At 51.7% G+C, this 18,444-nt stretch overlaps 2 protein-coding genes across 2 annotated transcripts in view; one reads left to right on the forward strand and one right to left on the reverse strand.

The window, feature by feature from the left end:
• The window catches only part of LOC123954657, a 73,352-nt gene that overhangs the window by 38,909 nt on the left and 15,999 nt on the right, over nucleotides 1-18,444 (forward strand). The gene's annotated exons all lie outside the window — the stretch shown is intronic.
• The window catches only part of PARD6G (par-6 family cell polarity regulator gamma), a 73,507-nt gene continuing 56,268 nt past the window's right edge, over nucleotides 1,206-18,444 (reverse strand). The window contains exon 3 of the mRNA XM_046026008.1: nucleotides 1,206-3,900. Coding sequence (XP_045881964.1) covers nucleotides 3,104-3,900 — 797 coding nt within the window. The 3' untranslated portion in view covers nucleotides 1,206-3,103. The remainder of the gene's footprint in view (nucleotides 3,901-18,444) is intronic.

Genomic DNA, 18,444 nt, shown 5'->3' on the forward strand with positions numbered 1-18,444 from the left:
CTTCTGGAATGAGGAATACTTAGGACACCTGGGAATCAGACATTAGGGTCAGGACGGAGGGTAGAGCATGGTGGGGAAGAGAGCACGTTTCCTTCAGTCCCCGAGGACCTCGCTCCTTGCGTGGGCTTCGGTGGGGCTGTGTGGTGCATCTTCAGGTGGAAATTTGGGCCTTCAGTGCTTGGGGGCGGGGCTGACCACCTCACTGTGGCGCAGGCCCCCACAGCAGTGCGGGCTCCCGGGGCTGGGAGCACCTGCTCGGCCCAGAACCCTGCCGACAGCGCCCAACTTCCTTCCGCGTCCTCGGGTGCGGCTCGTGCCGCAGGGAGAGCACGTGCAGCCCTGGCCCTTTCGAGCATGACAGCGATGCCTCCTTTTCTTGGTCATCTTGGAAATAAGGACCCCAGAGGTGCATCAGAGCTTTCAAACAACATTTGATGGGAACATGAAAATAACATAACGGCCTTCTTTGGAAGACTTGTCTCAGACTTTAGCTCAACTGGATTTTTAAACAATCAGTACTTTTCAGGTACCTTTGCAGCTTGCCATGGGACCCACTCCCCCTGTGTGACCACTTTGTGTCATTCAGCAAGATGCTACCTAACTTCTGATTCCTGAACGGCTTTATCACCCGCTGCCAGGTGGACTCCTCTGGACAGTACCGTATGCCCCAGGGTGGGCCATGTGGACTAATGGGTCAGGGAGACCTGCACTCCCCCTGTGCACCCAGCGCTGTGCGCCTTGCACACAGGCAAGCCCTGCATCCCCTCCCCCAACACGGGCAGCTCCATCTCCTCGGAATGTGTGGGGGGACGGGCCAGCTTTTGGAGGTTCCCCAACTGTAAACTGGAGAAGGCACTGAAAGGGTTAAATTGATGAATGCCGGTAGAAAGCACATTTCTTCCCGGAATTCTTGGCGCTCGCTGCTACCACCATAGCGTCTGGTGACCGAACGAGTACATCCCGATGCTATGCACTGTACGTTTACTGACGTCAGAGCGAAAAGGCTTGAATGGCAATTTTGCAAACCTGGTTGTATTTAGGAAGAGCTGATAATATTTAGAAACATTTTTCAAAAGGACTTAAGTTTCTAGACCCAAGACACATCCATCTCCCATCAAATACAATTATAATTTAGTTATTTGGAATGACCTACCACCTGTTTGAACTCATTTTCTCATCCGTAATGCTACTTGGCTCATGGAGCACATGTGATGATCACGTGAAAAAATACGGCACATGACAGGCACTTGGTAAATCTGAGAGGAATTCCATTCTGAGGGGCAAGTTTCTCCTCTCACTAACACTGATAGTCTCTTCAGTACTTAGAACACAAGTGAAAAATATTAAATGCAACGAAAAAGTTTTTATTCTTTGATATAGAAAACCAAGAAAATTTTAATGTGTAATACATCATAGTTTTTTTTTTTTTTATTTAAGAGGAAAAAGGCAGAAGTGAAGACATGGGTACAAAAATACACTCAAGCAGCTTTTCCAGGAAATTCAGAACTCCTAAACTTATGAACAACAGACTCCAAGTCTCAGAGGAGGCTTTTTTTTTCTTTAAAAAATTATTCACATTTGCTTAGCTCAAACATGGTAAGAAACATAATTTTCCTTCTTGGAACAGATCCCATTACTCAACAAGATATTTGATAACCAGCAATAACTTAGTAAAAGAACATTTCATTGTGATAGTAACTAGCATTAGGTTTTTGGTTCTATAATACTTATTGTAGTAATAAACAAAAAACAAAAACAACCAAAACCACAAAAACACTTCTGACTGCTTGGGTGCCAGAAAAAGACGCTCATACGTTCACTGGTGCCCATAAATCCAGGTGTTTCTGAGCTCTCATCCCAGACCTCAAAGGGAGAGCACCTTTGGTCTTCCCCGTGTTTAGGAACAAAAGCACACAAATACCAAAATCAGACATAGGCGTGGCAGACCACAACTACTCAATAAAAAGTATTTCTGCCCAATAAATAGTTTCCAAAAGAAAAATAATTGGCTTTTACATCTAATGGATTCAGCAAAAACGAAGATGGTGAGATTGTTTTCCAGTTGGTGGCCTGAGTGTCCTGAGGCAGGACAGTGTCGCTGCTGAGCAGCAGCGCAGGCCAGACCAGAGAAGGAGCCGCTGCGCTCGCCGCCCGGAAAGGCTCCTAGAAAAATACGTTACTCGCAGGAAAGCTTTACTCGGCCAGAGCCTGGTTCTGCACGTGAAAGTGTCCTGTTTCTTCCTGGACATCGGACTCAAGCAAAACAGAGTTCATATAAAATGGGATCAAATGAAGAAACCTTTACAATTACTACATATATAAATATTGCTGGAGATCAAAGCGCAGTGACAATTTAATCTGCGTAAAAATCAGGTTCCAAGCGACTTGTTATTTAAAAACAGAGAGAACAGAAACTGTACATCAGACGACCGCGGTTTCCCGGGCCTGCTGGAGGCGCGTGGGGGCGCGTCCGTCCTGCCCGCGGGCAGCACCTCACAGCCGGCCTCGGACTCCGTCGGGCGCAGGGAAAGGCCACACAAGCGTTTCGTCCCGCGGCGCTGGCTCGGGCCAAGGCTGGACACCGGCCGCCCGCGAGCATCCGCACGCACTGGCCTGCTCCGGGGACGCTGGGGCGCTCTGCCCCGGTTCGCAGACAAGGGCGCGCGGGGAACGCTCGCCTCGGCCGGGCCTCGAGCGTCCGGGTGAGACCCGCCTCCGCCTGCTCGCCTCCCCGCTGCGCTCCCGCCGGGCGCGCGGGGCTGACCTCCGGGCAGTGTCTGCAGAGTCCCATGGAAACCGCGGATTCGGTCTTCTTTAAAAAAGGCGATTTTAAAGCTTCATTTATGAAAGTCGCTCGACAACTTCCGCTGAAACCCCTCCTGCGCGCGGCCAGGGGGAGCCGCGCCCCGCACCTGGCGGGGCAGAGGGCGCGCGTGAGCCTCCGGTGGTCTGCGGAGAAACGGCAGGAAAACAGTCTTTGTCGGTTCTCCGCAGGGGTCCGGACTGCGCTGGGCTGCGGGAGAGGCGCCGCCGCCTGCGGTTCGGGTCGGGATCCCGCTCCCCGGAGCACAGCGGCCACGCGCGCCCCGAGCTCGTCCGGGGCCTACAGCGTCACGGCCGGGCCGTGCTCCTCCACGGCGCCCGGGGGCAGCGGCAGCGCCAGGCTGTGGCGGGGGTCGGCACGCAGGGAGCTGAGCAGCCGGTGCGCGGGGCTGTCCCGCGCGGACGCCGGGCCTGCGCCGTTGACCGGGGGCCGCAGTGCCGGCCGCGGCGGCTCCAGGACGCCCTCGAGCACCACGTCGGGCTCGTCGTCGCTGTCGGCGTCGTCCGGCTGCAGGGGCAGCAGCGCGGGGGCGGCGGGCAGGCTGTGGCGACTGGCCGCGCTGTCCGACGAGCGGCCCGAGCTGCCCGACGCGCGGCTGCCGCGCACCACGTTGTTGCGCTGGTTGGCCGGCTTGACCGTGACGATGAGGTTGTGGCTGTTGGCGATCATCATGTCCGTGACCTGGTCCAGCGTCTTCCCGGCCACCTCGATGCCGTTCACCTCCAGGACCTCGTCGTCCACGGCCAGCAGCCCCGTGCTCTCGGCCAGGCCGCCCGGCACCATGCGCGAGATGAAGATGCCCGGCACCTTCTCCAGCCCCTGCGGGGCGACGCGCACGCTTGTGCCGTCGCGGATGTAGAAGCCCAGCGGCTTCTGGCAGCCGTGCCGGTACAGCCTCACGCGGCGGTGCGTCTCGGGCAGGATGTCCACGTCGATGATGGACGACACGGGGCGGAAGTCGTGCGGCAGGCCGATGTGCAGGTGCGCGCGCCGGCGGGGGCCGTCCTCGCGCAGCGCCAGCGCCTTCCTCCGGCGGGACAGCGAGCCGGCCCCGAAGCTGCCGTGCTCCGCCTCCTCTGCAACGCGGACGGGGGCGGTCAGGACGGGGCCACAGGGGTGGGGAAGCCTCCAGGGCACTGGGATGCCTGCACGCAGGGGTCTCCCGTACCCGGCAGGGCCGGCCTCTCTGCTGCTGACCCGGCGGCGGCTCCCGCACAGGCCCCGTGGCCCCGTAGAGCGCTGAGACAAGCGCGCCACAATCCCGTCCCGTCTGTCCGCTAACTCCCTGCGGCGCTCACCCCCTGCTTACGGGGTGCCAGTTTGTGTCACCAAACCTCACTTTTTGGGGAAGCCTCAACCTCCAGGATGGTATACTGGGGTCACGTTTTGAGTTGTTTCACGGAGTCCACAAATAATCCTGGCATCTGTTGAGCTGGCCCCAAGGGTTCAAGTCCCATTGCCTCCCTGCAGTTAGCTCTCTGGAACTCTCCAAAACCACCCACAGGAAACCAACAAAATAACCAAAAGGCTAAGAGGCAGAAATAAGAAACTGCCGTCAAGAGAACTGACAATAGATGGAAAATTTAAAAGTGCCGGATTGGATGCTGGGACGAGGGCAGCGCAGGGAGCACCTGGAATCTCTCCCCACCCAAGCAACGACCGCAGGGGCAGACTCTGTCTGATGGGACTCTTTGGGGACTGTGGGGTCTGCCGAAGGCCTGCAACTGTCCAGGGGACGTCGTCAGTCTGGGTCTCTCCTAGCTCTCAGCACGGTCGCAGCCCCCCGGCCACACGCCGCAGGCAGCTGTGCACGTGTTTCTGGAACAGCCCGCAGACGCCAGTGGGCAAGGACCTATCCTCCAGTAGCAGGGTCTACGCTCTGATCACTGACGGCGGCTTCCCCGTCTCACAGGTGCCGACATCGAGCCTGGCGGCCATCGCTGTCACCCCTCCGGCTCCAGCTCTAGCGACGCCAAGGGCATTGAAAGGGCAAGGGCCCCCTTGGCCCCCTTTTGGGAGCCACACATTAGGACATTCAGAAACAGCTGCAGAGGTGGGAATTAGGAAGGGGCTGTGCGTGCCCAAGGAAAGGCTCCGACAAGACCCGAGGAGACAGCAGCTTACACCTCAGGCTGGTCCTCGGCACAGAGGCAGCCCGCCGACAACCCAAAGAACTTGGACAGCAAAACAGCAAACCCTGGGGAAGGGGAGAATCTGATTTCCAGAGTCACCACATCATGAGACCTGAACGTCCAGTGGTCAGGACAGGAGAGGCAACAGGAGAGTCTGACCCACTGAAAGGAAAGAGAATTCAACAGCATCGGTCCCTGAAAAAGACCCGAGTCAGATCTGCCAGACGGGCTCTAACACAAATGCCCCGGAACAGTGGGGTAAGACGGTGGAGTAGGGGGACCCTGAGCTCACCTCCTCCCAGGGACACCAAGGCATCCACCACACAGACGGAGACTCACCCTGAGAACCACTGGAGGCCAGCAGAAGAGCCCTTTCGTGGCCACGGATGGAGGGAAGAAGACACACGGAGAAGGGCAGAGCAGGAAACCGGTTCCTGGCACGTGACCCACCAGTGGGAGGGAGAGCACAGGGGAAGAGTTCGTCTCTGAGGACTGAGGGCATCAAGCCCCAGGGGCAGCCCCGGCACTCAGGACCTTCACTAGGAAGGAAGCCCCCATAATGCGTAGCTCTGAAAACCAGCGAGGTTTAACCCTGGGAGCTTTGAAAACAAGTGGGGCCTCCTTCCAGGAGAGCAAGGGCTAGAGGACACCGAGCCACTGCCCTGAAAGGGCTAGTGCCCTAGGTCACTCGGCACCAGGGCCGGTGCAGAGACAGCAGTTTGAAAAGTGCCTGGAGCACACGTGAAGGAGCTTCGCTGACGAGTTTCAGGGCATGTACCGGAGGGGCGGGGATCCACAGGAGCTTTCTCTGGGGACGGTAGTGCTGGCGGGCACCACTGTTCTTGCCTTCCTTCCACCTGGCTTGCCAGGCACCACTTCCAGGACTCTCCGTCTAACCTGCTGGTACTGCCTCCCCTGCCCTGGCAGGGCCCCCCGCCCTGCCAAGCAGCCCCCACCTGCCACACCCCAGGGGGAGTCCCCATCTGGAACTGACAACCCTCCAGAGGGACTCTTGGCCCAAGGAGGGGGGTCGGCTCCACCTCCCAGCATGCTCCCAGCAGTGAGGGCCCCATCAGCACAGGAGGGGTACGCAGGCCACACGGGGGACAACCTTGAAGCACGTGGTTCTGGTGACCAGAGGGGACTGTGGCCCTAAAGGATGCATTTTATGGGAGGCTACTACTTTCAAGACCAGAAGATGGAGCTGGTGGACCCTAATACATAGAAATAAACACAGAATCAGACAAAACCTTAGAAAAAGACCTAAAGAAATGGCGATAAAAAACCTACCTGATGAAGAATTCAGTAATGGTAATAAAGATACTCACTAGACTTTAAAGAAGAGTGGATAAACTGAGAACTTCAATAATGAGATAGAAAATTACATCATATAATGAATATGAAAACTATAATGAAAATTACATCACAGAAAATGAATGAGATTAGAGGATGCAGAATGGTTCACTGGTCTGGAAGACAGACATGGAAAGTACCCATGCTGAAAAACAACAAGAAAAAAGAACTGAAAGATGAGCTGAAAGATGAGACTGGTCAAATAAAGAAGATGTGGTCCATATACACAATGGAATACTACGCAGCCATCAAAAGAAACGAAATCTTGCCATTTACAATGATATGGATGGAATTAGAAGGTATTATGCTGAGCAAAATAAGTCAGAGAAAGACAACTGTCATATGATCTCTCTGATACGAGGAATTTGAGAGGCAGGGTGGGGGGTCGTGGAGGGTAGAGAAGGAAAAATTGAAACAAGATGGGATCGTGAGGGAGACAAACCATAAAAGACTCTTAATCTCACAAAACAGGGTTGCTGGAGGGGGTTGGGAGAGGGTGGCTGGGTGATGGACATTGGGGAGGGTGTGGGCTATGGTGAGCGCTGTGAAATGTATAAGCCTGATGGTTCACAGACCTGTACCCCTGGGGCAAATAATACATTATATGTTAATAAAAATAATTTTAAACAAACAAACAAAGAAAGATAAGACTGGTTAAGGGGCCTCTGGAACAATGTTAAAATTCACAGCATGGGGTCTTAGAGGGAGAGGAGCTAGAGAAAGGGACAGAAAACCTGTCTGAAGAAATAGCACTGAAAACTTGCCTAATCGGGAAGGAAAGAGATCCAGGTCCAGAAAGCACAGGGAGCCCCAAACAAGGTGGGCCCAAGAAGGTGCATACCCTGACACGTGATAATTAGAATGACAGCGTTAAAGAGAGAATCTTAAAAGTAGAAAGAGAAAAACTACTGGCTACATACAAGGGATATTTCTGCAGAAACTTTGCAGGCCACAATGGAGTAACATGACAGAGTCAGAGTGCTGAAAGGGAAAAAAAAAAAAACCTACAACAAGAATGCTCTATCCAGCAAGGTTATCATTCAGAACTAAAGGAGAGAGAGAGTTTCCCAGACAAAGGAAAATTAAGAGTTCATAATCACTAAACTGGTCTAATGAGAAATGTCTGACAGACAGAGATCACAAGTAGGCAGAGAGACAGGCAGAGAGAGAGGGGGAAGCAGGCTCCCCGCTGAGCAGAGAGCCTGATGTGGGGCTTGATCCCAGGACCCTGAGACCAATACCTGAGCCAAAGGCAGAGGCGCCACTGAGCCACCCAGGCGCCCCTATTCCCGCAGTTCTACGTGGGAAGTTCCTACCTCAAGAAACAAGAAAAGTCTCAAATAATCTAAACTTATACCAAAAAAAAAAAAAAACCTATTAAAAAAACCCCAAAGTTAGTATAAGGAAGGATGTAATAAAGATCAGAGTGAATATAAATGAATTAGAGACCAAAAAGACAATAGAAAAGATCAATAAACTAAGAGCTGGTTCTTTGACAAGATAAACAAAATTGACAAACCTTTAGTTAAACTCATCAAGAAAAAAAGAGATTCAAATAAATAACATCATAAATGAGAGAATTTAAAACTGACATCACAGAAATCCAGAAGATTATAAGAGATTGTTATGAAAAATTATATTTCAATGAATTGGACAACCTAGAAGAAATGGATAAATTCCTAGAAACATGTAATTTTCTAAGACTGAATCAGGAAGAAATAGAAAATCTGAACAGACTGATTACTAGTAACGAAATTGAATTGGTGACCAAACCCCTGACAAACAGGTAAGTCCAGGACCAGATGGCGCAGGTGAATTCTACTAAGCATTTAAAGAGGAGTGAATACTTGTCCTTTGCAATCTCTTCCAAAAAATGGAAAAGGAGGGAAAACTTCAAAATTCATTCTTGAGTCCAGCATTACCCTAATACCAAAACCAAAGGTACTACAAACAAAGAAAATTAGAGACCAGATGTCTCTGATGAACACAGATGTGAAAATCTTCAACAAAATATTAGCAAACCAAATTCAACAATACATGAAAAGCATCAAGTTTTGTTTCAGGGATGCATGGAAGGTTCAGTATCTGCAAATCAATCCGTGTGATGACCACGTTAACAACATGAAAGATAAAAGTCATATGATCACCTTAATGGATGCAGAAAAAGCACTTGACAAAATTCAACTTCTGCTTATGATAAAAACCAAGTGGGCGGAAAGGGGATATACCTCAAGCTAACGAAGGCTAGATATGACAACCCACAGCTCACGCCACCCTCACTTTCCCTGTAAGGTAGGAGACAAGTCAAGGATGTCCACTTACCAGTTTCATTCAACACAGTACTGGGCGCCCCAGACGGAGCAGGCGGGCAAGAAGATGAAGTAGGGGGCATCCAAGTAGTGACGCAAGACGAGAAACGGTCACAGTTTGCAGATCACAAGATCATATATATAGAAAACCCTAAAGACTCCACCAGAAAACTATTAGAATAAATGAATTCAATAAAATTGCAAGGAACAAAACTACTATGCAGGAATCTGTTTGTTTCTCTACACGAATGACTGACTTGTAGAACGGGAATGAGAACACAGACCCACTTCCACTCACCCCGAAGAGTAAAGCAGCTAGGAGTAAAGTTAACCGGATGAAACCCGCTGGAAACTGGAAGACGCCGACGGAAGGAACCGAAGAAGACACCAGTAAATGGACAGATACGCCATGTTCGCTGGTGGGAAGAATTAATATGGTTAACATGTCCACACCACCTAAAGCAGTCTATAGATTCAACGCCATTCCTACAAAAATTCCAATGCCATTTTCCACAGAGATAGAACAAACCATCTTAAAATGTATATGGGATCACAAGAGACCCCAAAGAGCCAAGGCAAACTTGAGGAAGAACCAAGCTGGAGGTATCACGCTCCCTGATTTCAAACTCGACTACGGAGCTCTAGTAAAGCAGACTGTATGCTGTTGGTATAAGCACACACACATGGGCCAATAAGCCGGAGCAGAGAGCCCAGAAATAAAGCCGCATATATGGTCAACTACTTTATGACAAAAGAGACAAGAATAAGCACTGGGTAAATGACACTATCCTCAGGAAATAGGCCAAGAAACCGGGACAGCCATGTGCAAAAGAATGAAACTGGACGACTTTCTTACACCACCCATTACACATTAAAAGCATTAATTTTAAAAGATACAGGCACCCGTGTTTATTACAGCACTATTTATGACAGCCAGGAGGGAAGGAGCCCAAGTGTGCGCTGATGGACGAACGGATAAGGAAGATGTGGTGTACATACACACAACAGAACACTACTGAACCGTAAGAAGAATGAAGTCTGGCCATCTGTAACAATGCGGGTGGACCGAGTGCATCACGCTAAGGGAAACGTCGGAGAGACGCAAGTGCCGCATGATTCACTTGCACCGGAACGTAAACAACAAAAACCCCTAACAGCAGCAGCACGCCAAGTGGAGTTGGAAACACAGAGGAAGAGGTGGTAGTTGCCGGAGGGAGAGGGTAGTGGACAGGGTGGTCCCCTGTCCGAGTCAGGGTAAGAACGTGGGCGGTCGCGAGCGCTGCCGTTATGATGCCACCGGTCCAGTCTGTAGCTGCCTGCTTCCTTCGCCATGACTTCGAGTCTAACACATTTAAGGAGAAACATCATCTAAAAGCTGGCATTACTGTGACTTTGGTTTGTGACTTCAAATCTTGTCTTCTACACAATGTAAAAGACTCACGCATTTACCAGAATTACCAGTTTATGTTCTTGGTCACACAGTGTATAAAGATGTAATTCTGCGACACCAACAACTCAAAGAGAAGGGGTAGAACGGTTCACTTTGTTATTGAAGTTCTGCTGTTATAGATTAATATTCAAATGTTATTTCCATGGGAAGTGAGATGTAATCCCCATGGTAACCACCAAGAAAACAGTTACAGAATCGACAGGAAGGAAATTAGGAAGGGATTTAACACTGCCCTGCAAAAGATTTAACTGGGAAGAAGAGAGAAATGCAGTCACTGGGGGACAAAAAAGCTGCAGGGCATATAGAAAACAAAAGGCACAGGGACAGACGTCAGTCCCTTCTTCTCAGCAGTTACTTTATATGTAAATGAATTTTACTCTCGAATCAAAGAACAGATTGGCAGAATGAGTACAAACACAGGAACCAACAATATGCTGCCAACCAGAGGCTCACCTTTGACCCGATGACACGGCAGGTAGACAGTGACAGATGGAGTAGCAAAAGGACAGCCGGCCCGGCTCTACTAAACCAGACGAAACAGACTCCAAACAAAAACGTCACACGAGACAAGAGACAAAGGACAGTATAGAGTAGCAAAGGGTTCCGCAGAGCTCGTTCGAACAGTCACAAACACTGAGCACCTAGTGCCAGACCGTCAGAATATACCAAGGCAAACCTGACAGCACTGGAGGCAGAAATCGCTCTACGGCAGCTGCTGGGACTTCAGTGCTCCTCTGCCCAGAGTGGAGACAAAGACCAGAGAAGTAGGCAGACAGAGGGCTTAACACAGTAAAGCCAAGTAGATTTACTAGAGAAATACAGAACAGCGCACGCAGCAAGACGAGCATGTGTGATCTTCTCAAGGGCACATGGGATATGTTCCAAAAGAGACCCAATGTTAGGCCACAAATTAAACCTCAACAGATGTTAAAAGATAGATATCTTGTATGCAAAGTATCTTCTCGGACCACAACATGATGAGGTAGAGATCAGGAACATAAGCAGAACTGGAAAATTCTCTAAAATGTGAGAACGAGACACAACTTTATAATGAGTGGATCAAAGAAGAAATCACAGGGAAATCAGAAAATACTTAGAGATGAATGAAAACAAAAACACAGCATACCAAAACTTACGAAATGTAGCAAAAGCAGTCCTAAGAAGGAAATTGATGGTGATACATACTTGCATTAAAACCAAGAAAGATCATGGGGCGCCTGGGTGGCTCAGTGGTTTAGGCCTCTGCCTTCGGCTCAGGTCGTGATCTCAGGGTCCTGGGATCGAGCGCCGCATCGGGCTCTCTGCTCAGTGGCGAGCCTGTTTCTCCCTCTCTCTCTGCCTGCCTCTCTGCCTACTTGTGACCTCTCTCTCTGTCAAATAAAAAAAAAAAATTAAAAAAACAAAACAGAACAAAACCCAAGAAAGATCAAATCAACAACCCAACTTTACAACTTAAGGAACTAGAAAAATAAGAACAAACTAAATTAAAAGCTCCCAGAAGGAAAGGAATAATGAAGATTAGGCCAGAGATATATGAAGTACAGAACAGAAAAACAGTAGAGGAAAAATCATCGACACAAAAAGTTGGTTCTTCAAAAAAGATCAACAGTATTGACAAACCTTTAACTAAATGAACTAAGAGAAAGAGAAGATTCAAATTACTAAAATCAAAAATAAAAGTGGGGACATCACTACCATTTCTACATAAATAAAATGGATTTTAAGAAAGCACTATGTATAGCTGCATGGCAATAAATTGGATAATCTAGATGAAATGGACAAATTTCTAGAAGCACAAAACCTACCAACACCTACTCACAAAGAAACGAAAAACTGAATAGCTCCCTAACTAGTGAGGATATTGAATCCGTGATCAGTAGTCTCTTAACAAAGAGCAACCCTGGACCTGAAAGCTTCAGTGTGAATTCAACCCAACATTTAAAGAAGAAATAATACCAGTCCTTCCCAGACTTTTCCAAAAATTCAAGGACGAGAGAACACTATCTAATTAATTCTAAGGCCAGCATTACCTGGATACCAAAAGCCAGACAAAGATACCACAAGGGAGAAAACGCCACAGACCAATATTCCTTTGATCACTGATGCACAAATCCTCAACAGAATACTTAGCGTTTAGCTGTGTGTTAGAAGGATGTGACCAAGTGGCATTTCCCCTGGAATGCAAGGACGGTTCTAAAAGCGAAAACCAAGATGACACACCACATCAACAAAATGAAGGGAAAAACACACGGCCATCTCAACTGGTGCAGAAAAAGCATTTGACAAAATACAACACCCTTTCATTATAAAAAACACTCAACAAAACAGTAGAAGGAAACTATCTCCACATAAAAAATCTACATCTATGTAGCAAACATAAGGAGCAAACACAATACTCAACGGTGAAAAAAAGCTTCTCTACGGGCAGAAAGAACACACAGACTCTTGCTTTGATGACATCTGCTCAACACAGTACTGGAATTCCTAGCCAGAGCCCTGAGGCAAGAAAAAGAAATACAACACAGTGACACTGGAAAGGAAGAAGTAAAATCATCATCTCTGTTTGAGGGTGATATGATCTTACATGTAGAAAATGCTAAAGACCCGGTAAAAAAGCTGTTAGAGCCAATAAATGAATTCTGCAGAGCAGCAGGGCACAAAGCCGTCACACTAAGAGCAGAGTGATCTGAAACGGAAATTACAAAAGTCATTCAAGATACCACCAAAAAGAACAAGGACTTAGGAATGAACTCAAGCAAGGAGGTGAAGACGTGTCCAAGGGGAGCCACAGAGCAGAGCTGAAAGAAATTAAGACATAAATCAATGGAAACGCATCCTGTGGCCTGGACTGGAGACTTAATATGGCTCAGCATCAGGAATCCCCTAATTGCCCCGCAGAGTCAGTGGAACCTCATCAAAATCCAATGACTTTTTTTTTTTTGTAGAAACAGTAAAACCCACCCTAAAATTCATACTGAATCTCGAGAAAACTCAAAACAGGCAAAATAATTCCCCAGATGAAGAACGACACCAGAGGACTTACACTTCCTCGTTTTAAAACTAACCACGAATCTCTGCTAATCAAGACAGCAGACCCTTGGGGCAGAGGCAGACGCGCCAGCGGAAGAGAACGGGGAGCCCACAGGGAAGCCCTCGCAGGTGCCGTCAGCGGGGAGAGGAGCACCTTCTCAATTAACAGCGCCAGGAAAACCGGGTATCCACAGGCCAAAAGTGGAGTTGGACGCCCACTTGATGCCCCACACAAAACTTACCTCAAAATGGATCGAAACCCTCAACCTAAATGTAGGACCCGGAACTCTGAAACTCAAGAGAAAAGGCAGCAGAAAAACTTCAGGACACTGGATTTGGCGGTGCTTTCCTGAATGCGACCCCAAAGGCACAGGTCACAAAAGTAAGACGACAAACTGAACTTCACGAGAATTTTAAAAATGCGTGGCATCAAAAGTGCTGTCAACAGAGTAAAAAAGGTCAGCTGCAGGTCTGCTCAGGATCTGTCACTGGGGCTGGGCCCATGGCATGTGGACCCTCTGGGTGTGGTGTGTGGCTGACCAGACCGAGGCTCAGGGGCCCCTCACCTGTGCGTCCAGCGCCGGCATGGAAGTCGGGGCACAGGGTGGGGCAAACAGGGCTCTCCACTTAGGCAGACAAGGCCTCCTGACAGCAGAAAAGCCAGCGTGGACCTCTGTTCCCAGAAGAGGGGGTGCGTCTCCCACCCCTGCTGCTGAGTTCCACCGAAACCCTGGGCTGCACACGGACTCCGGTGTGAGAAGACGCCGAGGGACAGAACGGCAGGCCATGGGGGAGCCCGGGGAGCCCTGCGGAGCCCAAGCCCCGGCTTCTTGGCGTGGGTACCAGCCGCCGCAGATGAGAACCCACAAGAGCCTGCTCTCCAGAGGCCATGAAGGGGCAGCTGGGAAAGGGAGCCTCTCAGACCCTGTGCGCTCCTGCCGTCCAGACGCGGCAGAGAAACGCAGCCACAGCCCATGCTCCACAGCAGAGGCGGCAGGAGGACGGGGTCAGTGAAGGCCGTGAGGGGACAGTTCCCTGGTTCCACGGGAGCCCCCTTCTGGCCACTGGTCACCAGGCACGCCACCCCCCCCCCCCCCGCGGTCACAAGTCTAACAGTGCAGAGGTGAGACCACATGGCCGTTCGGCACAAGCAGGTGGGGAAGCCGTACTGACGTCGGAGAGAGGAGTCGTGCCGAGGGGCAGCCCACCCCCAAATGGCACCCGCCGGGATGGCCTGGATGCGTGCACTGCAGAGCCGCACAGCCCAGAGTTAACGACCAAGCAAGCGCGCCAGAGCCAGAAGGGGAGTTGGGGGGACACTGCCACCCTAATATGCGGCTGACGTCCCGCGTCTGCAGCAGACCAGCCACACGGTGAGACCCCACAGGGCCACTGGCCAACAGGGCAGGCATTTCCAGAGCAGCCAAGGCGAGGGGCTCCTCTTGAGTGCCTGCGGGACACGCAGCAACGCACACTTGCAAACGGAAATTGTGCTGTTTTCTGACTGCGTTTCTGATTCCTGAGCTCACACGCAGGATCCATATGGAGAGGCCACAGGAAACTCTCCAAACACGCGGAAAATACGCTCTTCTACATAATCTCCAAGGGAAAACCCACCACTGACCAGCGTGAGGATGAAACAGCACTAGACAGTGTGTGGGACACCCCTTGCGGGGGCACTGCCCTGGTGCAGTCACCTGGGCCCCTCACCTCGCAGGCCCAGAGAGCAGAGTAAGCCCAGGAGAGACAGAAAGAAGGAAATAATACAGTCAGGAAGTGATTCTGCAGAAGGGAAACAACAGAAAAAAATCAATGACATTAAGAGCTTGGTCTTCCCATTACAGTCTCATGGGGCGCAGTCATCCTGTGGCCGTTCTCCACCGGGTCCTTGGCCCTTGGTCCCTGGTCCTTCTCAGGGGTCCCTGGTCCTCCCCCCGCGTCCTGGGCCACAGGTGCTCCGCCGTGCTCCCGTCTGGGCTCCACGGGGGCTCGCGCACCGTCTCAGCCTCTCCTCGCATCTGCCATATGCGCGCATGAAGCCTCCTGTTGCCCGGCCACACCGAGTCCAAACGACTGCTAACACGTGTTCTTCCTTGGAGCGGACATGTGTCAGACATCGAGCGGCATCCCCTCCATGAGGTGTCCTTTCTCAAGGGCAACACAGCTTCCCTATTTGGATCCTTTCTGGTCCGTGTTGTCCTTCACTAGCCTTGTGCCTGAGTGTTGAGTCCTGGGCCTTCTCGGATGCTAATAGCCGGCCGGGTGGGAGCCTTGTTTATGCACCTGACAACAATACAAAGTATGATCCCGGCCGACTTCACACTCTAATAAATGCTTTTAAAAATGGTGTTGAACGGCTAACCCTCTGGAAGCTGCCAGAAAACACGACCATTTATTCCCACCTACTTCCTGAGTGACAAAGCCACCACCGTGTCACCATCTGGACTTGTAAACAAATCCCGAGTCTTCTGGTGTGTTTCTGCTCTGAAATGAAGACAGGCCTGCCACAGCGCTCCCACAGGGCCCCGCCCGGCTCCCCGAGGCCATCTGCTCAGTTGGCCCCGTCATTAACTCCGAGTTTCCGCACCCGCTGCATCCGTCCGCTGCACTCCCCCACCCAAGTGATGTGCGCCCGGCAGTCCCTGCCCCGTGTGTGGGAACCCCTGCTTCATTCTGCCGCGAGACAGCGCCGTCTGGAGGCTCCTGTGTGTGGCAGACGCTGCTGACCGGACCTACCCCACAGCCTCGGGGGCACCGGGACGACCCCTCATCTCGGTGGGAAGTTCTGGAATTGGGTCTTATTGAGACGGGCAGGAGGGTGGCAGGAAGGCCGAGGGCTCCGTGTGGTGTCAGCGCGGCAGTCACCAGCGTGTCTGCTGTTTGGATCCGTGGTGGCGATCTCCGTCGACAGGAGCTCGCCAGTCCGTGAGAGCTGCTCTTTCTAGCCCTTCCTGCACAGAAATACCAACTATTTCTCATATTCACCTGACTGCAAGTCAGAAAGTTACTTTAACAAAAGCCAGCTCGTACTTCCCAATAATACACGTAATTTTTTGTTCAGAACAGTATTAATCGGCGTGAAGTCAGCAGTTTCTGATTTCTAATCCTTCTTTAGGCACAATTTTGTTTTTTTTTAAAAAATATTTTATTTATTTATTTGACAGAGATCACAAGCAGATAGAGAGGCAGGCAGAGAGAGAGACAGGGAAGCAGGCTCCCTGCTGAGCAGAAAGCCCAATGCGGGACTCGATCCCAGGACCCCGAGATCATGACCTGAGCCGAAGGCAGCGGCTTAACCCACTGAGCCACCCAGGCACCCACAATTTTGGTTTTGACACTTTTCCTTGAACGATGTCTTGTACACTGTAGTGTTTTAGCCCGTTTTCAATGGTGACGTCCTCCAGCCCCACCAGGTAGACGCTCAAACCGAACGTTGGTATTAATTATCCAATCACATGTGTACTTACACACACGCGCCCTCCACTCCGATCTCAAGACGGCGCGTTCCTACAGTAAGCGATTAATTGCAGCCTCCCTGTTCCCGGCGTGACCTTGGCCCCGCCCCTTAATGGTGAGATGTCATTAGTTGCTGGACAAGAAAACACAACGGCTCAGCGCCAGCTTAGTAATTAAAAACCAAACGTTCTGTTAAATGTCCTCAGTGGAGGTTGCCCAGGACTGGGGAAGACTCCTGCCCGTTTCAGCCTGTGTCTGCTTCTCACAGCCCCCAGGCACCTGCCCATTTACAAAATGCGTCTCTGTCCTCAGTGACCTTTGGGGAGCAGGGCTGTGCATAAGCTCAGGCCTGGGACGCGGGCGCCAGGCTTGAAAACCCTCAGCCAGAGGGCCCTGAGCTCGCTCCAGCCGGACTGACCCTCCTCATCACGTATGCAGAGCGGCGGACGGGGGTCCTTTCCCGACACATGGTGGCCTCCTTTCTTTAGGGACGACCACTCCAGGCCTTCTAACCTCTGACCTTGATCACGCTGGCAAGACCCAGATCCAACAGCGGCCCTTACCCTGTTGCAGGTTCTCTGCTATGGTTCCCCTCCCAGGAGTGCCCCATTCCCCAGGAGACACGTGTGAGCAGCGAGCACGGGTCCAGAGACCTGGGAATGCTCCTCGGGGTGGGACAGCGTCCCGAGAGGGGCCCCCACGATGGGTGGTGGCCACCTGCACACCTCCCCCAGCGGGAGCCCCTCTCTGGAAGGGACGCATCTCAGATCCCTAAGCACGTGTCGGGGGCAGGGTCCCCCAGTGCGTCGCGGGGAGGTTACGGATACACAGGATTACCAAGCACTGGGTCACTCACAAGTCGCATTGGTGAGCTGCGGACCAAGCCCCAAAACCCAAGAACCAGGGCACAGACATCCCAGGGCATGCAGAAAGGGAGTCTGCCCTTCCTCCGCCTTCCTGTTCCATTCAGGTCCCCAACGGACGGGGACTGGGTGAGGCGACACACGGGAGAGGAAGGTCTGCTCGACTCGGTCTTCCAGAAACACCCTGGCAGACATGCTCAGAAAGGGGTTTTGCCAGCTGCCTGGATCTGAGGCCACTCAGGCAATCGGTCAGCCGGCACAAGGCTCCTGGGGCTCGGGCTCCCACCTTCTTTCTCAGGATGCGGCTGATCTGGGACTCGGATCCAGAGGTGAGGCGTACCAGCGTGTGGCCCAGGATGTGGCTGTTCAGGGCATTTTCGAGGACCTGCTTTGTAAACGGGCCGATGCAGTGTTTCCCACTAAGCCTGGGCCTCCTGCAAGTCTGACCACAGGGTCTGGGATGCAGCCTCAGCCCTCAGGCGGCTGTGGCTCTCAGTTCGCTGGCTGATTCGGAGCAACAAGGGAGCGGACGCGGTCAGGAACGCCTCCACTGCAGGCCAACCGTTGTTAGAACCGAGAGCCGAGGAGCCTCTGGGCGTTGGTCAGAGAGTGAGGGTCCTACGGTGGAAACAGGCAGGCGGCCTCTGGAGAAGAGGGAGAGAGCGAGCACGGGACCGAGGGCTGGGCCGGTTGCAGCTTCTCCTGGGCCCCTTTCTCAGCACCAAGGGACAGACTGTCCGTCCACTTCCCAGCGAGCCGCGGTGAAGGCCGGAAAGCACGTGGCGTCCCCTGCACGCAGGGCGGGAGGGGCCAGGAAGGAGGCGTCCGGCTCCGCGCAGACGTTCCCTCCTCACACACACCATTGCACGTGCACGTCATTAGTCAGAAATTCCCAACTACCTTAAAGACGGAATTTGTTCCAAAGAACACCCCGGCCCTGAAATTCCTCTTCCACGGGCCCAAGTGCCACAGCTGCTTTCCGGATCTTGTCCGGTTTGCACAGGCCACAACGGAGAGGGGGTCCGCA

This window comes from Meles meles, chromosome 12, assembly GCF_922984935.1.
Source record: "Meles meles chromosome 12, mMelMel3.1 paternal haplotype, whole genome shotgun sequence".
Classification (NCBI taxonomy): Eukaryota; Metazoa; Chordata; class Mammalia; order Carnivora; family Mustelidae; genus Meles; species Meles meles.